General features: G+C 42.2%; 2 protein-coding genes across 2 annotated transcripts; one reads left to right on the forward strand and one right to left on the reverse strand.

The window, feature by feature from the left end:
- The first annotated feature begins 1,043 nt into the window (after positions 1–1,043).
- On the forward strand, positions 1,044–9,907 carry LOC120048407 (ras-related protein Rab-11A-like). Its single transcript, XM_038994359.1, has 5 exons — positions 1,044–1,384; positions 4,526–4,721; positions 5,201–5,394; positions 6,370–6,450; positions 8,192–9,907. Exons 1-5 carry the CDS (start codon positions 1,345–1,347, stop codon positions 8,329–8,331), a joined length of 651 nt encoding a protein of 216 aa, XP_038850287.1. The 5' UTR covers positions 1,044–1,344; the 3' UTR covers positions 8,332–9,907.
- Positions 9,908–17,895: 7,988 nt separating this feature from the next.
- On the reverse strand, positions 17,896–23,187 carry mex3a (mex-3 RNA binding family member A). Its single transcript, XM_038992694.1, has 2 exons — positions 22,764–23,187; positions 17,896–19,071 (listed from the first exon to the last, which is right to left on the reverse strand). Exons 1-2 carry the CDS (start codon positions 23,185–23,187, stop codon positions 17,942–17,944), a joined length of 1,554 nt encoding a protein of 517 aa, XP_038848622.1. The 3' UTR covers positions 17,896–17,941.
- Positions 23,188–23,988: the final 801 nt, after the last annotated feature.

The raw sequence follows: 23,988 nt of genomic DNA on the forward strand, positions 1-23,988 counted from the left end.
GATTCGTTTAATTTGTAAAGTGCTTTTTTCAGACCCAAGGTGCAAAAAAATACAATAAATAGGCCGATAGGCCTACATCCAGACACAAAAGTATATATTAATTGCATTTATTTAGCTGCATAAGCATAGCCTGCAGTTCAAGTGCTGCAGTGCTGTGATGTCATTATGATACTGTGCTAAGGATCCATTAAACCTGAGGCTCATGGTGCTTTCAAGACAACTGGGAACTTTGAAAGAACGTGGTCAAATCCTGATGTCGGAGCTGTAGAAAGAGGTCCGAGTTCCCGACCTGGAATTCCGAGTTGGATGACCGTTCAAAAAGATTTTTCCCAGTCAGAATTATTTTTTTCAGAGCTTTGTATTTATTATGGATCCCCATTAGCTGCTGCCTACTACTGTGGTCCAGCAAAATTAAGATAGTTATACATTTAAAAACATTACAATACATTCATAACATATTGTGTGCCCTCAGGCCTCTACTCTACTACCACATATATATAACACAAAATCCATGTGTATATGTGTGTATAGTGCGTATGTTATCGTGTTTGTATGCATGTGTCTATGTTTGTGTTGCTTCACAGTCCCTGCTGTTCCATAAGGTGTATTTATCTGGTTTTTAAATCAAATTTTACTGCTGACCTGAGTTACTTGATGTGGAATAGAGTTCCATGTAGTCATGGCTCTATAGTACTTTGCGCCTCCCATAGTCTGTTCTAGACTTGGGGACTGTGAAGAGACCTCTGGTTGCATGTCTTGTGGGTATGCATGGGTGTCCGAGCTGTGTGCCAGTAGTTCCCAGTTGTCGTGAACGCACTGAAATCCGAAGTCGGAGATTCCCGAGATCCGAGTTCCCTTTTGTTTTGAACGCGGCATCAGCATACCTGGAAAGGCTTGAAACTGAAGACATCACCCAAGAGGCGATGAGTAGGATCAATGGAGGAAAATCATGAATGACAACAAAGTAGACCAATCACAGGAAAGCCAGTGACAGGTATCTGTCGTCGATTGGCCAGTCGAAACTGGGTAAAGGGCGGGGCTAGAAACTCGCTGTTACGTCGCTCACAAATGGCAAATTACAAGTGGTATGGAAGAGGAGTCGAAAGTTTGTGAAAGGTAGTTTCTTGTCTTTTAAAATTTCACAGTGAAATATGAGACCTATAGTCGAATAATATATTAGAGGCGTTGACAATAGTGAGAATTTACCTTTTTGACTCGGTTGTTTGTTCTACCGAAGCGGTCGGTTGCGAGATAAATGGTCAAGAAGTTTTGTCGAATTGAACAGAGAAACCACCACGGGAGGGTTTGAACATTTCACATTCCATAGGTAGAAACGTTGAAGAAATGACGAATAGAGAAGACGAATATGACTATCTTTTCAAAGGTGAGTGTGTTTACGATACTTTACTAGGACATTGCCATTTCGTGAGTGTAGTCATTTCGACCTAGAGTCGGTTCAGCACCACACCGATTTCAATATAATAAATTTCATTTGTCGCCGCTTCCGCCCTGTCAAAAGTAATCGGACTGTGTTGCTGCAACTACGTAACGAGCGCTGCCAAAATCAATTCTCGATAACATGAGGTAATGCGTAGCAGTACCAGTTACAACTTCACTCTGAATTTCTGCAACTATTGTTTCAATCCAGTAGAAATATGGATACAACTGTGTAGTAGGCTAGTTGATTGCAACAGCACTGCACACTGACATTTAATAAGCACCAAGTAGCTATCCAAAGTGATATCTGTTTAGTCATCTTGTGGTGGGCCTATGACGCAATCATCAGGAGAGGAAGTATTGGTCAACAGGAGTCATATAGCCCACTGATTATGGCAGGATGACACCTCAAAATACATTTACTCAAACCGATTGCCCCAAGGTGACCAGTGACCACATGGTTTAGCCTTTAAGCACCATTCTGTTTGTAGGGATTCCATTGACCTGGTGTAGTGGTGGGTCACTCTGGGTTTAGAGAAAGCGGTCATCTCCACGATCTGTTTACACATAAATGAAGTGGAGTAAAGATGACCTTGGCCAAATTAAATCTAATTCATCTAACAGATAGCATAGAATGAAAGCTTATTGGCCCCTTCTCAACATGATTTGTCAGGACCTTGTGTTCTATGTTGTCTAGTCGTACCTTTCCCAGACTTTTCTGTGCACATGCACTGTAGCCTATTGTTAGGCCTACACATGAGAATGTGTAGGCCTACATTTGTAAGAATACAGCAACAATTGGTATGTTACAATGATAGTGGATACTTACTGCTCCCCTGTACTCACTTACACAAACTACTTCCATTGTGGGTTGTTTTGTCCTGGACAAGGGAAATAAAGTGCACAGCATCCTTTGTTTGGGGTTCTACATTGGAACATGCATTGTCAAACTGGAAAGACCTGCATGAATCAAGTGAGTGTGTGTTTGTCTGTGTGTGTCCCTATACAGAAGGGCTCTGACAGTAAGGAAGATGAGCATAACTTCACTTTCAGATAAAATACCTTGGTGCTGGCCAAATAGCACAATTATCTGAATTTAGTGGTACACAGCTAGAACGCACTGCCCCATAGAGCCTAAAATGAGGACTGTCAGTAGGCCACATAACCAGTAGGTTCCTCTTCCTCCAGTTTCCTGTGTTTAGTTGCTTTCTTTACTGCACCCTCACTGTTTAGGCATGAGTCAGTCAGGTGAGTGGTTGAATCACTGCTCCCGACTAGGAGCCTGTAAATGTTGCACAGCAAGTTGACCAGCTTTCTTGTTTAAATGACTGTGTACTTTTTAAACTGAGTGCTCTCTTTACAGATAATGAAATGCTTTCTTGTTGATTCGACTTCTAGATAAGATAGACCTACTTAAAATAACTTCCTTATACTGTATTGGGAAATAGAATTTAGATATATATATATTTTTACCCTGTTATCTCCCTCATTTTGTGGTATCCAATTGGTAGTTAGTCTTGACTCATCGCTGCAACTCCCGTATGAACAAGGGAGAGGCGAAGGTCAAGAGCCGTGCATCCTCCGAAACACAACCCAACCAAGCTGCTGCTTCACACAATGCCCACTTAACCCGGAAGCCAGCCGCACCAATGTGTCGGGAAGAAACACCGTGCACCTGGTGACCGTGTCAGCGTGCACGGCGCCCGGCCCGCCACAGGAGTTGCTAGTGCGTGATGGGACAAGGACTTCCCTGCTGGCCAAACCCTCCCATAACCCGGACAACGCTGGGCCAATTGTGCGACGCCCCATGGGTCTCCCGGTTGCGGCTGGCTGCGACAGAGCCTGGACTCAAACCTAGAATCTCTAGTGGCACAGCTAGCACTGCGAAGCAGTGCCTTAGACCACTGTGCCACTCGGGAGGCCAGAATTGAAGGGGTGGGACTAGACTGTTTAGGCCTAAGTTATGTGATGATGGCGTCCAATAATGAAACAATGGTTGTAGCATTAGAACTCTGGAATGCAGCTTACACAATACCGTAGCCTAAATTGGTGATCTTATGTTTCTGGTGACAAGTCCACTGAAAGTTGCATGATGCTTTTGTTCCTTCCTCAGCCACCGTATTATCACGGTTACCAGATAGGCTAGTCTAATGGAATTGTAGTTCAGAGTTTTTCTTGACAAGGATATTCTTGGAACTACAAAGTCACAGTTCTCATGTTACTAACTTTTATATGGAGAGTTGCTGATGAATTGCCTGTGGAACACGGTAACTTTTGTTTGGTTCTCCTAGCTTCAGTCAGTCGGCGCAATCGTCAATTGGTAGGCAGGTTTCTACCTGTGTCTGTTGCACCACTGTAGTATTTTCATGTGATGAGCTTTGCCTACGTTCTGTGGGAGATGTGTCAATAAGGCCTCGTCAACACACAACCAGTTCCTATTTCCTAATAACAGGGTGGTGAGCTTATGAGTTAGGATTTTCCTCCTGACTCACCTGGATTTCAGTCATTGTAAAATCCTCTTTCCCAACACACCCCCATTTGTGTTTGGAAATGAATGGGTGTCAAAACGGGAACATGTGCCAAATGTTTCATTGCTCCATAATGGCAGGGTTCAGAGGTGGTGCCGCTAAGTGAATAGGCTAAACTTCACAAGGCATCATCTTCTTGGTCAATTAAATCAATCTTTGGTCATTCATGACAATACTTAGCCTAGGCGCTACCTCACAAAGTTTGAAACTTCGCCTCATGGGTCTTTTGTCTATAGCAAAAACAAGCCAGATGGCCTGTGTTTTGCACAAATATTGTTTATTGAACTACAGTCAAGTACAGTCAGGCCCTCTCAGTAGACCGTTAATCACTAACAGAGCAGCAGACACATGGCGCAATGCTCTTAGACCCAATCAGGAGCTGTCGTCTCTTCTACCATGATTTTCTTTGTCAGACCTGTTTTACCCCCACTGAGTGTTCCTGTTCCTACATCGTAGAAAACAAGTTGATTGTCGACCCCTGTACAGTGGGTAACATACTGTATTGTTATTCTGGTGGTGTCTGTCTGACTCATGCCCTCGCTCCGCTTTCTGTGCTCCAGTGGTGCTGATTGGGGACTCTGGAGTGGGGAAGAGTAACCTGCTGTCCCGCTTCACCCGTAACGAGTTCAACCTGGAGAGCAAGAGCACCATTGGGGTGGAGTTTGCCACGCGCAGCATCCATGTGGAGGGCAAGACCGTCAAGGCCCAGATCTGGGACACGGCAGGACAGGAGCGCTACAGAGCCATCACCTCCGCGTGAGTATTAACACAGCTAGAGATTTGTTTGTTTTGTGTCTGTCTGCCAGGCATCTTTTGACATATTTGCAGCATTTAGACAGGCAGCCCAATTCTGATCTTTATTTAACAAATTGGTCATTTGACCAATCCGTCAGATCCTTTCACAAATGAGCTCTGAATGATCTGATGTATAAAGATCTGATGGGATTGGTCAAATGACTGACTAATAGAAAAAATATCAGACTTGGGTTTCCTGTGTAAACCCAGCCATTGAGGATGTTTGTTCGTACAGAACATTCCAGCCTACTTCTGCAAATTTACTAATGTTCTCATCTTGTTGTCAACTTTGAGTCCTTTGCTTATGATGTATGCAATAGCATTTCATGTAGGGAACGACAAACTAAATCTACCACTCTATTGACTCAGCCAATGCTCAGGTGTTCTGTCCACCGCTGCTCCCAGTAACACTTAGTTCCCTCCTCCTGTCCTCTGTGTAGGTACTACCGTGGGGCAGTGGGGGCTCTGCTGGTGTACGACATCGCCAAGCACCTGACGTACGAAAACGCTGAACGCTGGCTGAAGGAGCTGCAGGACCACGCTGACAGCAACATCGTCATCATGCTGGTGGGCAACAAGAGTGACCTGCGCCACCTCAGGGCCGTGCCCATGGACGAGGCCAAGGCCTTGGCAGGTACCCTCACATCAACTAGTTTTTATAGTTACTTGATCTGTTTGTGTTGATTCTACTACAGTATTACAAGCCAAGGAGACAGTACAGGAGAGTTGTTTCTCCCTCAATAATTTTCACTTTTATTCGCAATAGCAGTGGACATAAAGCGATGCGGAAAGTTGAACAACACAATACAATTTTTTTGATAAGTATTACCATAATCTTGCTTTCAAAATTGGAACAAGGGCATTTCAAACACATTTCAAAAAGAATCTGGGCCTGGGCAAAGTGATGCACCTGAGCTTCGCATTGGACAAGGGAATGCTCTTCACTCTCTGTCACTGTCTACTTCCCCCTTAGGGCTGCTCTTTGATGTGGAGACAACAGAGCTCCTATCAGGCTGCCACTGTCAGTGATTAACAGCCCATGGTTCTGAATGCACATCCCCAGCAATTGGGGAAAAAAGCCAGTTGAGTTGGCTCCATTATGACTTGTGATTTTAGCTTCTCTACACACTCCAATGTGACATTTCCAGCTTATCACACTTCTCCTTTGTAGCTCTGCATAATGTTTCAAGTGTTTACTTATGACCTTGAGTCTTATTTCATGCATGGAATACACTTTGACTCGTAAATTGCTCTTGATAAGAGTGGCTATATATGAATGAATGGAATTGTTCTTGAATGGAATTGTTCTAGAAGACATCATTGTGTAGAGTAAACAAGCATGCCATGTGATACCACAGGCTCTCGTTAAATTTCTGCTATTGATTTGTCACCAGGGTTGGCTCATGCAGCACGACTACAAAAGGTCATCGACATCATGTCATTTTTATCAGTTAGCCTATTCTGTGGTGGCTGTTGCAAATAGCCTCATTGGTGACGTATAATGACTGGATGGCTGTTTTATGAAGTGCCTACTTGTACGGACACTGAATAATGCCTGTGAGTGTGTTTTTTTTGTTGTTTTTTTTATTTTTTTCTCCACTTTCCACAGAGAAGCATGGACTGTCTTTCCTGGAGACCTCGGCGTTAGACTCCTCTAATGTGGAGCTGGCTTTCCAGACCATTCTCACAGGTTAGTGTACACTGCCTACCATATACACTAGAACTGCTTGTGATTTTAACAAGGGGCGATTCCATCGTTACGGAATTACACTGTGACTCCGATTTTTCACTTTAAAATGGATGCCAAACTAAAACCATTGATTTAAAAATGTTGAAGTAAATTATTGGAAAAACTGCAGAATTACAGTAAAATCTCCCTCAGTTTTATTCTGTTACCAAACTTTGTATCTGCGCAGTTCTTCCTGTAAATGTGTTTTTGTAGAATTGCCGGTGGAAATTGTTACATTTAGTCTTTATGTATAGGGTTCTATGTTTTGTTCAACTTTGAAATCAATGGTTTTTGTTTGGTATACATTTTAAAGTGAAATTGCCCCAAAGCAACTTGTATTCACCCTGTAGTGCACACAGAATCATGCCATCTTGTGAAAGAGCTGGCCTACTCTCACTTAAAAGGCTTAAAGAGTCACTTGTCCACGTAAAGGCCTCCCCTTCACACATCTTATATTAACGGCCATACCAAACGTTCCTTTAGTGTATGTTTATTTATTTATTTGTACTCTTGAGAGCTTTGTAATCCATTTGTTCAGGTGACTCATCTTCCACCAATAGATGGCAGCAAAATCCAGGTTATTACGAGGCCTCTACTGTAAGATTACTCTGCAGTAAATTGAACAGTACCTGACATTTTTCTATTAAGGTCAAATGCATCTGTAATTGGCACGCTCAAAGGACACAGACAATCACACTTTGTGTGATTCTCAATCAGATCTGATGTTTGACAGGAAACCACCTAAAGCATTTATTTTGGGTCTGGCTGCAATATGTACATTGGAATGCAAATATGAGCTTTCCAGATGTCTCATCGTTTTAGGAAGACACAATTTAGTCCCTCATACCCAGAACAACTCACATTAAGTACCTCTACAAGAGCAACTTACTGACGTATTAGCCACACCTTAGAAAGGCCCTTGTTAATGCGTGGCCGCTATAAAATAGAAAATGAGCAACGGACAACTCAAAAACCCAAGAGTGTCTGAGGAACAAGCCTCTCACTGAGTGAGGCCTTCAAATCAGTTGATAAAGGGCTGTCAGCATGCTCCCTGCTATTTGTGTTCTGCTTTCCCCCTCCACATACAATTCCCACTGCCTGCATTTGTACAATTAGTAATTCTACTCTTCAACAAATTTTTCATTCATAGAAACTTGCGCTAATGATAGTTCTAATTAGCTAATTTAAGAGAGGAGAACAGAGTGCATAGCAGTGCTCAAACACAGCCATGTAGGAATTGAACTAGAGACTCCCTGACCCGGGAAGCATGCTGACTGTAGCTAGTCGTTGAAATACCAGATCAAGGGTTAGTTGAGGTCATCTTGTCTGCTTGTTTTCAAGCTCTTGCTAATTTAGAGGCAGGGAAGTGACTTGGGGATTCACCATCAGTCAGTGGCATGTATGAGTCAGTCTGAAGTTAGTTTTGCGTGCCAGACTCGAGTAATCCTAGGGAAGGTGCAGAACTTCAGGAGCCACAGGGTGCTGCTGGTTTCTATGACAACTTGTCTCCATTTTATGTTTGTTTTGATATTTATTTACACAACCCTGGAAAGTGAAATGCTGTTAGGTCCCCATTGCATTACCATCTTGTTCTGAGTTTTGTATCCACTGTAGTCTTTGACGAAACACGCTCCCTTTCTCATCACCTAACAACCCAACAGCGACTGTTGTGTTCTCACTTGCCTCTGTCCATCTCCTGCAGCCATCTACAACATCGTGTCCCAGAGGCAAATGACGGGCCGCAGCGACACCGACTTCTCGCCCAACTCCAATGTGGTGCCGATCACGGTGCAGCCCACGCAGAACGCTGCCAAGTCGAGTGCCTGCTGCCAGAACAACTGAGGCCTCACCACCGCCAGGGAGAGTCAGGGACAGACAGGTAGACGGGGAGGGAGGACTGGGAGATGAAGAGAAACCTAGAGACAAGGATACAGGCAGACAGAAACAAGGGGAGAGATACAAAGGGGGACAACCAAGTGTTTCTGTAGCCTCTTTGCATTGTTTCTTCTGTGAAGTCTGTCCCCATCTAATTCAATAAGCTTTATGGTTATGCCTTGGCTTGATCGGTTTTAAATATGAAAGAGGACATGATTTGAATTCATTTACATGAATTGAGAAATTGAGCATGTTAGGGTATGGTCCGCCATGTCTTTACACAGTTTTTGTCTCACTCATTGTGAACTGATCCCCCATTGTCAGCTCAATTTAATAAGCCTGTGAACACACCCAATTCCATAGCACAGAAAAAGGGCAATAAGATTCACTGAAGTGTAAACCCCCCCCCCCCCCCCCTCCCTCTCCATTGTCAGTCAGCTCCTCCCAAACGTATTTGAGTTTGTCCCAATGATATTTATTTAACACTATATTGAGGTCTTGTTTGACCAAAGGGTTTGTGCTAACATGCAACACTGGGTGGGTTTGATCTGAAGCTGCTTACTATATATGAAGGGTGTCTATCTTTTTGTTCTTGATTTCACTGGTAATCAAATCCTTTTATGATGGAGTTGTTAAATGTAACTACCCTTGGCTAATGGGGAACGAGGAGTTAAGCCATCTCATCCCAAATGTACCTGGTCGAATGTCAGGCCAATCTAAACTGCACAAAATGGGGGTCCGTGGAGAACTTTTCATGTCCATTTTATCAGTGCACTTGGACTTCCCTTTGTCTTTACACAGAATAAAGTTTGCTCTTCTGATGAAACCCATTACAAAGTACTTTGTGCACAGCAATTTTTCTCACATAGGCCTATGTCTTCTTTGCTAACAAACCAGTCTTGCTCCTTTACTGCCGTGAACCATCTTTTTTTCTGGTTTAACTGAATTGCTCTCGTTTTCCCCGTGGCTGTGGAGATATGGAAGGGTGATGAGGGGATATTGTTTGTAGTGGTGGTGGTCATATACCATGGTCTCAGTGGAGCCCTCCCTGCTGTCCTGGATGGGTGGACAGCTCATGTTGCAAGAGATGGGTAGTAAGGGCAATCAGCCTTGCCCGCTGCTGGGTCTCTGATGTACACAAGACGGCTTGTTTTACTGTAAATGAACTCCATTGTAACTGGAACAGTATCATGCCTTCTGGGATATCCCATAAGAGTATCCCAGGTCTCTTTGTATGGTTTTATTTTCTCTTTTTTCTGGGTGTGTTTAGTTCTGTCAGGTTGGTAAGAGTAAGCACTATGGAGGATGCTAGCCCTTATAGATCTGCTAGTTTGGCAAAAGAAGGGAGGTGTGGGGAAAGTTTCAGGGTGCCATTACCACGGCCAAACGGTCAAGTGTAAACAGTCATTATCCTGCTGAGTTTTTTTTTCTCCCTTGTGGCATTCCCAATAGTAAATTGGGTAGTAAAGGTTAGGTTTTTAAAATGTTAATTCTCATGTGTATATTTAGATTGCATATGTATAAATAAATGTAATTTCTTAAGTCTTGCTCCTTATTTTATGCCTTAACCATATGCCTTATTTGTGCCTACTTTTCATTGAAAAATGGCATACTGTGGAGTTACTGTATGGTACTTGTTTGCCATTTCACAACTGCAACTTTTTTTTAAACTCATGCGACAAAGCAGAGCATCCATCTGGAAATTATTTCATTTTTGTTTTATTAGAAACATTTACAATACATCTTGAATCTAAAAAAAAAAAAAAAAAAACTGAAACCAAAACTAATATGGCGCAGATACAATAATAAAATATCAAATTATTCACAAAAACATGTGCTAAGAAATAAACCTGCAATATCACATGCCTCTTGCGGGCATGACACACTGTAACAGTTCAAAAAAGACTTTTTATTTTATCAAAGTGACGGCCAGCCACATGGCAAACCCTCTCTCACTGATCACAGAGAAACCAGAAACTAAAGCCAGGAGATGCTGACCCAAAACTAATGCACTAAGACCACTATAAGACCGGTATGAAACACTTCTACGGTGCCGGGAGAATCTGAAGAAACACTACCAAAGACAAACTGTCAGACTGCGGTGGTCCCTTCAGAAGAGGACGACGTGAAGGCCGGAAGGTCATTTCAGTCCCCGTGCTTCAGTCAGTTGTGGCGGAAAATATACCGTCCTGACATGTTGAAATGTACGACAAATATTAACTTTTAACTACCTAGTTTTGAGATTAAATAAATGCATTATGTTCATCCATATGTGAAGGAATGACAATCAAGCTTTCCTTCCCTTTTTATAGAACTGGGATGAGAAAATGAAAAGGGTAAAATACTGAGTGTCACATGGGGACAGAAACGGCCTCTCTTTGCTTCACCTGAAACACTTGTCCTTTTCTGTTTTCTGAAGGGGCGCCAACTATGAAAATCTACAAGGAACAACCAGCCCCAGACCCCTTGTGTTAAAACCAAACACATAGGATCTGTGGTGTTTATCCAGTCTAGGTGACCATACAAGATACATGCAAACTAGTACGGTTATGAATGTGTTGGTGTGTGTGTGTGGCTGGTTACCATAGATCTACTACACAGTGTGCCTATGTGCTAAACTATTGATCACTCAGCTCAGTTCTCACCCTGTCATGTTTTCACAAAGAAACTTGAGCCCAATTTTCAGGTAATCATTCATTAAGGCTTTGATGATGTCCTCTCTTGCCTTACCAATCACAAAGGGTCCCAAGTAGTAGACATATGAATGTGTTTATCTGAATGTGTTTAACATGTGCCCCTGCGGGACACCTGAATCACTCGTTCTCAGCATTGCAATCACAACTGAAGCTGTGTTAGCATAAAAAGTTAGAGATTAATAAAAGCAAGTTAAGACCAGAGGAAATGTGTAATGGGGCCAGTCAGTATGGGGTTAGTCAAAGGGGAAAAGGTAAGCAAGCAGCATAGAGAGAGTGCTGATGCAAGAAATAAATGTGTAATTGAGGCACAATATTGATGCTCAGTGACTAAAATACCTCCAAATCCTAAAAATATTATATTATTTTCTGTCATAATTCCACTGTGAATGCACTGGTGTTCTTTGAAATAGTGCATATCGGAAGTTAAAATATAAGCTATGGGGAACCCACATCAGCTCTTATTTCATTTACAATGAAATACAGTGGAGGTGAGTCCATAACTTTCATAAATAAAACGTATTTTATTTTTTTAACTGTTAGTAGAAACCAACTTCCCTGTGTTTAGAAATATATTAACTTCTTGTATTTTTATTTAAAAACAAATTTCTTGAGGTTACTCATAAATATGTTTTCTTCATTTTAAGATTTTCATAAATAACATCCTGAAACTGACTTAATCCTCGTCTTTCTATGAAATAATAACCCATGTTAGCAAAATAGATTTAAGAAACTGTAATAATATTCATTTTTTAAAGTTGCTTTCTATAAATGTATGTGGAAGAACTCTATAGACTGCGGTGAAACCTTCTCACAAATTCTTTCCAGCTCACTTTAAAATGTATAAACCAAAAGGTAAAAAGAGTGCAATGGTAATTTATTTTACATTCAAATGCATTACTTGCTCATCTTGTGATTATGATAGGTCAGAATAATTGCTTAAGTGCATCAATATAAAGGATTTCCTATCACTCCTTGAAAGGGGTGCTATTATTGTTATACATAATGCATAAAGAGTTGTACATTTGTTAAAGAGAAGAAAACTGTTCAGAGTTTCTATGATTACTTTAATATATTATAAAGAACACTAACAATTGAAAAAAATTGTTAATGAAATAGACATCCCCCCTAAGAGTTCTCACCGCCATCTTTGTTTCACCACTAAAGGAAGTGGAGTACTTCATATACTGGGTGCATATATCAAGCTATACCTCATCTTATAAGACAGTCATTATTTGAATTTCTATATCAATTACACCTCAAGGTAAATATATGGAATGAAATATGTCCATCTTAATTTCTTTAAAGCTTTTTATACACCTTGTGGTTATGTTGATGAAATATGTTAATGCCATGGGATCTTAATTTTACTGTTACTCTTATGTACTGTACTAAACTTCAGCTATCATACTTCGACATGGAGAATAGAGTTAACTAGAAACAATATTAAATTAAAACCGCAGTATTATTTTTGAACTCTAACAAAGGTACTGCGGGGTATTTGTGTAATCTTAACAACTTTCTTATGCATTATTCAACTATTGTTCAGTCTGGGGTCTTTGAGACGAATCTAGCCCTTCAGCTGAAGTTCAACATGAATTTGAACAGAATTGTAAACAAAGACAAATCTCGAACCCTTATTTTTCTCATTTAGTATGTGTTCCTGCCCCATTCTGAAGAAACATAAACTTCCCAAGACAAGTCTAGCGTTTTCATATTAAGAGCTGTGATGAAGAAACAAAACTTATTGACATCATTATTCATAAATCTAAGTTGGCAATAATACCAATATAAATAAAACTTAAGAGGGTGATGCATTAGGACTGGTGTCTTTGGGCAGTGATTGGGTACTCGATCACTGAAGCTACTGTAGCATAAAAAAAAGACCAAACTGAAACAGGATGTCTTTATTGAGACAAGCTCCATTTCACAGATATTGACTGAAGCTTGTATGCTGTATGACTTTTGACAAAACTATCACTAGCGGGTTATTAAAAATGAAAGCTGATTATTATTGTATTGACCTCAGCCACCTTCATCAATAAATCCAAACTATGATAAGGTCGAAATGTGTTAACATTCGTAGAATTGTAAGCTTACGATTCGCAATATCATTCCTATAGATGTCCTCGAACCTCTTCCAAGGTTTTGTTCTTTGGCTACCTTTTGACCTTTTATTTTAAATCAGCTAAATGCTGGATAATGACAACTACTTATAACAGACAGCATAAAGAAATAATTAATTTGTGCCATCAAATCAGCTACAAAATATGTTTTGGAACCAATCTAAAAACTGAAATATATTCTCATGATATGCTTATGGTAACTATAAACGTTTCTCCCTAAACATGAATAAATACAGAGTAATACATGTTAAATAAATGCTACTTTCCCAAGTGATGAAAATGTTTGGCTCAATGCATTGGGCATCAGAATACGTTCATATGGAAGAGGTCTTCGACAGATCCTATGGAAATAATCCAACCTTCTGTCTTACCATTGTGTCTACTTTAGTGTGTCATTTAAGTTGTTATGAGTTCCTGCTTTCGACAGACAGGAAATGCCTCAATTGTTCATGTTATGTTTCTGAAAAGCATTGTATGTTTACACTGAAAAGCTTACTTGTACAATGCAATTGGTTTCTTCCAAATAATAGGTATTGTGATCTCAAAATTCCACATATACTAAGAGGAGGAAATCTTGAGGTTGCACTGGTGTTGGCACACCCTGTATTTGAGGTATACTTGCAGTCTTATTAATATTCAATGTGAAAAAGACGGGATTAAGCAGTCAAAAATTACTAAAAGCAAGACGTAGGAAAGCAACAAAAACATGCTATTGTGCCTAAAACTGTTACTAATTAATTACATTTCTCATCCTACATTAGCATAAATCCATATGCATTTTTAGAAGATATTAGACCAAAAATGGAATAATATTCAAATGAATCAAGGTTGCGTTATGGATAGTGCTGAATTCTATGAACTTACTAAACTGGCTCTTTTGTTTACTGTTGCAGTATTGACATTATTGCTTTTCATCCTAATGTACATAAAACCTGATTCATCCAAAAGGATCTAGGAATATTTTAGAACACATGTCTTTACATATTTGAGAGAATGTATCGGTATATGTCAGTGGAAACATCAATACAGCCCTGTATTCATCATTACAGTATGTGGTATTGTGGTATTCTTATCTATATATTTGACTTGATGAAATGCTTAAGTTTATTAGATCCATACATATAAGTAGCCTATCAATATATGTCTTTATGTTTAAGGATGAGGGGACATTATATATATATATATATATATATATATATATATATAAATCAAAGTGATCTTAAAAGTCCATAAACAAACAAATTCAAAAGGATATTTTCACCTTGTAAAAATAATCAAAATCCCACTTATATAGCAGGCATTTGACTGGATGTAAATTACTGATATATATATATACACACAGATGCGCAGAATCCTTTCTCATAAAGCACAATGCAAATTTCTCCCACAGCCTCTAAAACAGTGAGACTCTCTAAAAAGCCCTCTACATTAAACCAGTGCAAACTCAACCAAGTCATCAGTACTGACTGAATGGATGAGAGGTCTCCCATAATACCACTACTACAAGGAATAACAATAATTATATTATAAAAACATGATAGGGAAACCTTATGTGCATGTCTTTCAAAATCTATGAAGAAATATTCACCATCAGTGGTCGGTTTGGTATTAATTATATGTGTTTTCTTACAATAAGGTGCTTTACTCTATATTTTAATGTAAAGGGTTTAAGAGCCTAATTTCCCAATTCCATTTAATCCCACCCAACCCGGTTGATTCACATTCTTTTCTGACAAATAGTTACGTGAAAGTTTTTTTAAGGGGCAATACTATTGAAGGCCTACTGTATGTCACTAAACTTTCATGCCAAAGTGAAAGCAATATTTATCTTTTAATACAAAATATTAAGGCTTAAAACAAAATAAAAAAGAATAGAAAATACTATATTCAGTTAACAGCGTTATACTGCCTTGAAATTGTCATTGACAGTTCAGACCAAACCACTGTGCAGTTCTCCCCATTAATAAATAGTCAATTGATTTCTAAATATGTAATAAAATTTAGATACTCTGAAAGTACAGTTCTATTTCTTCACAGTCCATGGACAACAGGAGTGGTCTGCTGACAATAGAATGGGGGAAAGGGGGGCTCTGTTGCTGCCTAGACTAGGGACAACAGTCTATTGTAACTATTCATCATATTTTGATGGACAAAAGTTGAGCAAAAGAGTTCTCCTGAAAAAACAACTTAATAGAGCGATCTGATGCAGTGTTAGTGGGAGACCAGCTGAATCACCAGCATGTCCTTGTTCACCTGCCACCACCAGCAAACATGAGGCAGCAGCCTTCTAACTACCCCTCTCACAAAGACTAGATCTGCAGGTTCTCTTTTCTTTGGGAGCAGCCTTCTCTCTCCACCCCAAAAAGCCCCCCTCTTATCCTCCAACGGCTCTAATCCCCCCTCCCTCCCTCTGAAATCCCCAGGCTGGGGCTAAGGCAGAGGCAAAGGGTGTGTAATTTGATTCAGCATGAGTGGTGGCTAAATGGGGCGTTTCCTCCGCTTTCCTGTCAATTACAATCGTCTGATTTCATTCTGAAGGCCCAGTGCTAGCCTGCCATTGGCTAAGCCTGCGTGTCTGTGGTGAGTGGGCAGCTGCAGGATGTCCCATACAGACAGGAGATAAAGGGGGGCGGGGGGGCTCTCTATGGAAACTTCGATCTGCACTCGCTCTCTGTCACAAAGGCCTCCATCCAAATTGGGGGGGCGATGAACTCCAAGTGATCAGACTCCTCGTACTCTTAAATGATATATGTCTGCATGTTTTCATACCCTTATCTTATTGAGAACACATGGAGACATCTAGTTCAGTGGGGCATTTCAAAGAATTGGATCTGTGTGTCAGAATTGTACACTAGGTAATTACTGTATCTACTGACACTGTAGATATCCTTTCTTTCTCCAAAGTCCCCTCACTCTCATTTCAGAGCTGGCAGCCTGTTCAGTTGGTCTCTTTCTTTCATATGCTGCTTTTTTCCTGAGTGTTGGGACAAAGGAGGCCCCTCTCCCCAGTAGGGATAGCTCAGAGCAGCAGAGAAGGAAAGAGGGAGGGGGATATGGAAGGAGGGGTCCCATTCGCCCAGCTGCACCCAGACTGGACCTTCTGTGCCTGTGACAGAGGGGTGGGGCGGTCAGCAGCCCACGCCGGGACTCTGTCTCACCCCCCATTCAGCACCAGGGTCGCCACACGGTCCGCACCTGGACCGGACAATTTGCCTAATTATCAATGAGTCTCTCCGGGCCGTGTCCGAGCACTCCGGGCCCACGCCACCGCTGGGCCCAGACAATACGCCCCACTCAGGGAGGCAATGCATTGTGGGTCAGCTGCAGTCATTACTACCTTCAACAGCCAACGATCGAACAGTAAGCGAGGGAGGGTAAGCCACTCCCAAAGAAAATAGAAAAAGAGGGGGCTATTAAACACCTGCTTCTGCACAGCTCTGATAATTATAGGCCTCTGAGCTAAAATACAAAGCTGCTGGACGGGGGTGGCGAGGGAGCGTTGTGGATGGTGGTACTGTATTCTAGGAGCTTTTCGCCCATTTAGGCACACTCTATTACCAATTCAGAGAACAGCTCAGTGTTTTCCTCAGCTTCTGTCCACTCTAATGGCTGACGCTCTAACTGCGCAAACCTCAGAGAGATGCCTGTCAAAAGTGGCTCTCATTTTTGTCCTACATCGTTCAGATAACAGCTAAATTACCACATAAGACAATAAAGTGGGTATAAGTTGGCTTTGAAACTAGTCCGTCGGGGAGACGGATCTCCCAAATTAGCCAACTGGATGAATTCCAAGGCTTTTGGCCTCAAATTAAATCAGTGCTTAACACCGGCGAAAGAAACATGCTTTTCAAGTGCCACGAGGAACAGGCATCGCTGAAACTTTTCACCAAACTGCAGTGATATTTCAGCAATACAATGTGTTGCATTCATTCACCTCTTTGTGAAAAAGGAAATCTGTAAGACATATCTGCATAAAGAAAGGCGTTTGTCTGCTATTCTGTCCCATATTGTTACCATTCTAACAGGTGTTTAGGGAGGACTACCAGGTATAACAAAGAGCTTGTAAAGGGACACAAATGTCAGAAAGATGACAATGATGGAATAGTCTGTCCTTCGATTGGAACAAATTTAGACTTTCAATGACAATATCAAAGCTTGTTCCATTTTTTCGAGCCACATTGAGGGATTTACCTTTTCATCAGCTACGTTATTTTTCTGGATGATTGACAATCATTAATCTGACTATCCGAAACTAAGACGATTATAAGGTGCAATGAAAGATTCAATCTTTTTCCTTCTGTTTGATTTTGACTTCCCATATCATTCAGGTACAGATAAGATACCAGGGAGTTAAACTGAACCTCAATTATCACCTCCTTCCTTTTCTCCATATAAAACCACTTCATGGTAAAATAAATCTGAATCGTAAAATGTTCACGTTCCTACTACTCCGCCCATACTGTGATTCGTGAATGAAAAACAGCAGCAGTAAAAAAAACTGAAAAAATGCTAGGTACTATACTTTTCTTATAAACAAAACTTTTATAAAATATATATGTATATATATAAAAGAAAAAATTCAAAATATTTCTTATACTTTTTAGTAAAGCAAGCAGTGCCTTCTAAAATATCTGCTTGTTTGTTTTAACATTTTCTGAGAAAAGAAAAGTATAATAATAATCATAATAATAATAATAGTAAATAATTGTCGAACAAACACTGTGATAAAACGAATGATAAAAACTGACGTGGTGTTTTTTAGGAGAATATTCGGATAGCCTGAGAGACCAGGGTGTGGCACACCGGGCACTCTGGATGGTTGAGCTCACAGATGCGGATGGCACACTCCATGCAGAAGAGGTTGTGGCCGCAGGGCACCAGGGCGGCCGTCACTTTGCTCTCGAAGCAGGTCATGCAGTCCCGGAGGATGGCCGGTGGCGAGTCCGGTACAGGGAGGCGTCCAGGGAACCCCGCTCCCGAGGTTGGCTCGCTGTGGGCACGGCGGGCCTGGGCATGAGGAGAGCCAGACAGAATAGTGATGCTGGTGCCCGAGGAGTTGCCGTTGTTCCCTCCACAGGGGTCAGGAAGGCCTGGAGAGAGTCTGGTCAGGGGCAGGGGCAGGCCTCCAAAGCTCTTGGAGCGCTGCTGGGCATAGAAGGCCACCTGTTTTGGGTAGTCTGGGTCTCCCCAACTCTGGGTGCCCTCTGAGCCAAAGTAGGAGCAGGGCTTCTCTCCAGGGCTGTTGAAGTTGCCCTTGCTGTAGATTACCCCACCTCCTTCTCCTCCTCCAACCATGGCATCTGAGAAGTTCTGGCGGAAGCTGCTGGTCAACGGCTTGCGCTGGCCCCCCTGCAGACCCCACACCTGCTGCAGGCGGCTCTCCAGACCCCCGGAGCCTACTGGGCTGCCGCCATCCGGCCCCAAGCAGTCATTCTCGTTGTTGTGGTCATGCAGACCTCCCGTTCGGAATGCGATGTGCGCCTCGATCTCCTCACGGGCCCTCTCGGCGTTGCTAGGTGATCCCGTGATCTCGAAGACGGGGTCACGGTCTCGGCTAGGGGTGACGATGTAGGTGCAGGTTTGCTGTTGGATGCGTTTGATGGTGGAACCCTTGGGCCCCACCACCAGCCCCACCACGCGGTAGGGCACCCTCACCTGGATGGTGGTCTGGCCCGGCAGAGGCGCAGGCGGGGAACCGCTGAACGACACACCCAGCTTGTTGCGGGAAGCTCGGAGCATGGAGAAGTGCTCGGCGGCAGAGATGATCTCGCGCCGGGCCAGGGCCACATCCTCCTTTCGGCCCGTGATGAGAAACACCGGCTCCTCGCCCCTCACGGGAGTCTTGATGTAGGTGTTGGTCTTGGCCCGCAAGGCTTTGATCTTGCAACCTGCAGAAACAAAAGACAACGTTTTTAAAAAGCCAAGGACACCATTTTTATTCAATTTTCTGATACACTCATCAAAGATGAGGAATTTGGAATAGCTAAGAGTGTTACTACTACATGGTAATACAAAGCTATTTTTTATGTTTTTTTCTTCTATGGAAATAAAGACAGAATTGATAGTTGACCTTTGACATACCTTTTTAAAAGATGGCAAATTTTGGTCTAAAATGCTCACAACTTCAGAGTTTTTAGACAGTCCAGCAATGGTCACTAGTCTTTATCCCCTTTACAACATTTTACAGTATTACACTTTTTTTTCCATTTCTGCCAAGATTATCATTACTAAGTCACATGTTTTCACATGGCATCGAGTCTCAATCTGCTGTACAATCTGAAATAATTGAAGATACTGTAGACCTCAACATATTTTTAGAACACCCCATTATTTGATTTCCTATATCTAACATTGCTAAACAGATGAGTTATTGTACACATTTCCAAAGGACATCAGAACTATTCTGTGCTATGGCTACAGTTATGGATGCATTCAACAGTGTTGCCACGAACAACCAGCCCCTCTCCTTGAACTGACAAGTCTGGTACCTCCGGCCCACACATACATCATTTTTGGGTCATTTATTGCAGTGCATATGTTCTGTTTTTGATCAGTGTGTAAAAGCTGACAATATTAAGTGCTTTTAGCGAGAGTCTAGATTTGAGAGAGTACAGGCTAATGCTATATCATGTCAAATTACCTTAGTCTCTAATACTGAGATGAGATAATAATACAAGAGGGGAATAAAAAATGAGTAATTGTAGAGTAGGGTGGTTAAGAGCACTTGAGGTCAAGAGGGATATGGTAAACACAGCCGTACAGTGTATATTACACCCAACAGGAAACGGCATGCAACGCACCACTACGGCAGCCTGTGGTGACATATACGCAGGTGTGCAGCTACCGTTCTCATTCTGAAATGCAAGTTTATGTTCCACCCCTAAGAATCCCTGAGTGTCTCCCCTTAGCAGTGTATTTAAGAGGCTTATGTATGTCTGTGGTCTGGTAACAATAACTAGCAATTTATTCAATGGTCAGGTCTCAGCTCGTTTTTCTGAGTAGCACTACAAATCACAGCACACCATTACATCAGTAGCCTAAATACGCTTTACTTTACTTACTTTATTAAATGTCGTTTTACCAGGGACAGTGCACATTAATCAACATTACTATAAAAGTGCCAGTTTTAGCCAGCCTACTTATTTTCAACTGCAGTCCCTGGGCAGGGACTTTAGTGGTGTGGATCAAATGTCTGAACACCTCTAACCAAGGGAGATGTGCTTCCCTAATGCTACTAAATAGCCCCACTTACTAGGGCACAAACTTCAGAAGCCTAGATGGCACTGACTGAGTGACTCAGTGAGGCTCTGAGGGCTGAAGAGTTCAAACTACAATTATTATTTATTTATTGAGGATGATGGCGGTGATGATATTAGTTGGGGTTCAAGCATGATGGTGTTAGATGGAACACTCAAGCTTTATAATATGTATGATAGTTATTTAATATATATGTATAATAGTTATAACTCATGCAATAACCACAATGTTATTATATTAAACCATGTGTTAACTTAGGCTAGATGTAAGGTTTTGTGATCCTTTGTAGCAGGAAGGTGAATGGGTATTTAAGTTGAGACCAATAGGCGACATAAAACGTAAAACTATGAACAGAGGAGACAAAGAAAAGTACTCCACTGGAACCTTTACAATTTCCTTCGGGCAAATGACAAAGATCATTCTAAATCATTCCACAACTGTATGTAATTTCTTTCACTTGGAGAGCATGCTTTCCAGTACTGTGTGCATTGTTAGTGGCGCATGCACAGCAAACCCACCCTTGACCTAAAGTCGTAATAATATAGCCCTAGACGACACAAAAGCATCCTCCGGAATCAGTTCAAATGACTTTGACAAAGGAGAAAATGATAACATTCGCCTCTCCAGGGCGGGACATTAACTTGCCAGATTCACCAGGCAGTAGTCGTCCCTGGGAAGGAGGGCGTTGAATGTGAACTAACTAACGAGGCCCTGAATCAAAAAGAGCTCATCCCAAATCCCCCAAATCAGCACTTCTCAGTCAACACAAAGCCCTCTGCTGCACTTGTGCTCACTGGATCCACCCTCCGGCTGTCTTCAGTTACCCCATTAAAATGCGAAGCTTATACTTCAGAGTAATGAACAGGAGACGCACAGGAAGATGAGGGCACTTAACGGCACAACAAAAACCAGATCCCCACATCTGTAGAAAAAATGGAGTTGAAGCAAATGGTCTCTGCTGCCTTGGACCCAGTTGACATTGTGGGGACCTGTGGATTTGTGTAACCCCAAAAACATGAATTAGGATCCACTGGCTGAATTGGTTTCCCTTGCACCCCCCCCCCCCCCCATTAGGTAAGGGAGCGCTTGGTTTGGGTGTGACTCCCTTTTAATACCCAGTGCCTCTGACCCACCAACCATCCACCCACCCATTTATCCCTGCTTGTCTAACCAACCCCCCTGTATCGTTTGGACTCATCACAACAATAGGTGCAGTCAAACAAAACAACCATGTAGCACAAAGCAATAAGTTGCTGGTTCTGAGAGTCGTACAGGTTACAAGCAATCTGGAGAATCAATATATTACAGTCTGATAAATAGCCAATTTGAGTTGATCACAATAACAATATGGGCAATAGGTTTTAAAAAGGCAACATATTTTGTTATTATTTGTTCTTATTTTATATCAGAAAATAGAAGAACCACATAACATTCAACTCGACACGTTGGTCCAACTTCTGGCTGAGTCACGCTTCGATTCCTATGATCATCCCAAGTGTCTACTGGTAACACTGCCTAATAAGGTACCCCTCCCCTCACTTTCACACCTTTGTTTGACAGCTGCTGTCATTCAAGTTCATGTCGAGGTCTTCGATAATTACTCAATACACAGATATATCCATCTTAAATCTGTGAATTCACTTTTAAACTGCTCAAGAAAAGAGAATATAGAGAAACACACTTGCCATTGTCTAATTGTGTCACTGGGGCAGTCAGCAACAAAAACAATTAACATAATTAGAATTTACGAAACCGAAAACAACAGCTTGAAAACATCAATCGTCACTCAAATACAAGTTCTATTCACAATAAAGAGAATAAATAATTTGTAAACATTTCAGGGCGAACGAGATTCCTCCGTTACCAGCAGCACGTTGCGTTTTTTTTTAACAGTCTCGCGCGTTCAGACGACAAAGGAAGCAAGTGCTATCCCTGCCTGAAGTGTGCGTCTGTGAGCTGACATTGATGGCTGGATGTAGAATAATGCGCCCATGAGGTAACGGTTACAGTCCTGCTTTGTGTCTCCCCACGTTTGAAATCCACTAGACAGACAATAGAACAGAGCCTAGTTGCAACAATGTTGCAGTTTCTGCCACTGTATGTTAACTTGAAACAGATTTGTTACCATTGCCAAAGAGTGGTAAGGAAGCCTGTGTAGAAGAATACAACAAAAAATAACACCACTCCCTTTTCTATATCAATAACACCAGCTAACGTAACAGTTATAGAGCATTATCAAAACACCCTACAAACTACAGGGATACACATTAAGCTCAGTACTGCAACATAACTTTCAATAGGAACATTTGGTTGGAATCTTTACCTTGTCTCCCCACTATTTCGGCCACATGTTCTGAGCTGGGCACGGGGACGCATTCTGTTATGTTGCAGCCTCGTCCTTTCGTCTCACTTGAAGAACCCTCGTACAGGACACATAACTTGTTCTTCCCTTGCAAAAGCCCTGTGTCACCAATACCTCCGCCAATATTATTGGTATGGTTGTGATGGTTATTGTTATTGTTACTCCGATCCTGTACTCCCGTTCCAGGAGCCCCGCCACCGTCCTCGCCTTCACCAAGCCCCAGTAGAGACAGCTGGCCCAGCGCGACCCTCAGGGCACGGGAGTCGTCTTCTTCCTCGTCGGGTGGCACTAGGAGACCTTCGCTTCCGAACCCGGAGCCGGCTAGATCCCCGCCGTAGCCCCCATTTTTCTCCATGATCCCTGCTAGAACCAGCAGGCTAGGCATGGCTAACAAAAGAGTGTGAGACAAAGACAGGGGAAAGAGACTGGAGAAACAGCACCCGTGCCGCCTCCCCGCCCCCTCCTCCTTCCAATTTTCCCTCTGCGCTAGTCCCTCCCATAGACCTGTCCCTCCCATAGACCTGCCCCTCTCTCTGTCTGCTATAGGCCTACTTGCAATACAGTAGTCTCCCAGCTCTAGGCAAACGGGACACAAGGCCGTCTACACGGAGAGGGGCTAGGCGATGCATCACTCCACCCCGTCTGGTACACAGTCCCCTCCTTGCTGAGACAAACGAACCGCCCTCCCGTTATACCATTCCGTCTCAGGTTCCCAAGCCTGTGGCATCTCAGAAACCAACCCCCGCGTTTTTCCTCACGTATGGAAAAAAATAAAAAATATTCCCTCCACCTTTCCTTTGTCCATATCAGCCATGCGTTAGATCCAAGCAACGCTACTCATTCCCCATCCCTGCAATGCAAGACCGCAACGGTCTTTTTACTGTAGGCTACTTACACAAGGATGCATGGGCTATAGTTTAACAATTCCCCCTCAATAAAATGTCAAAAGTGGATGCATTTAGGATTGTTTCCCGATTCAAGTTACTATTTGGGCACCAGAGCGTACTGTTTTGGTATATTGCCAATGTTGTATTATCTATGGTGGGACGCAGTAGCCTACTGAGGGATAGATGAACTTTGGATGGAGTTTATTTGTGAAATCTTAACGACTTCGTTCACTGTCTTGGGGAGGATTTGCGTTATTCTGTCTATCGAGAATGAAGGAGTTAAGTGACATATTTCGGGG

This window comes from Salvelinus namaycush, chromosome 5 (genome assembly GCF_016432855.1).
Source record: "Salvelinus namaycush isolate Seneca chromosome 5, SaNama_1.0, whole genome shotgun sequence".
NCBI classification, from domain to species: domain Eukaryota; kingdom Metazoa; phylum Chordata; class Actinopteri; order Salmoniformes; family Salmonidae; genus Salvelinus; species Salvelinus namaycush.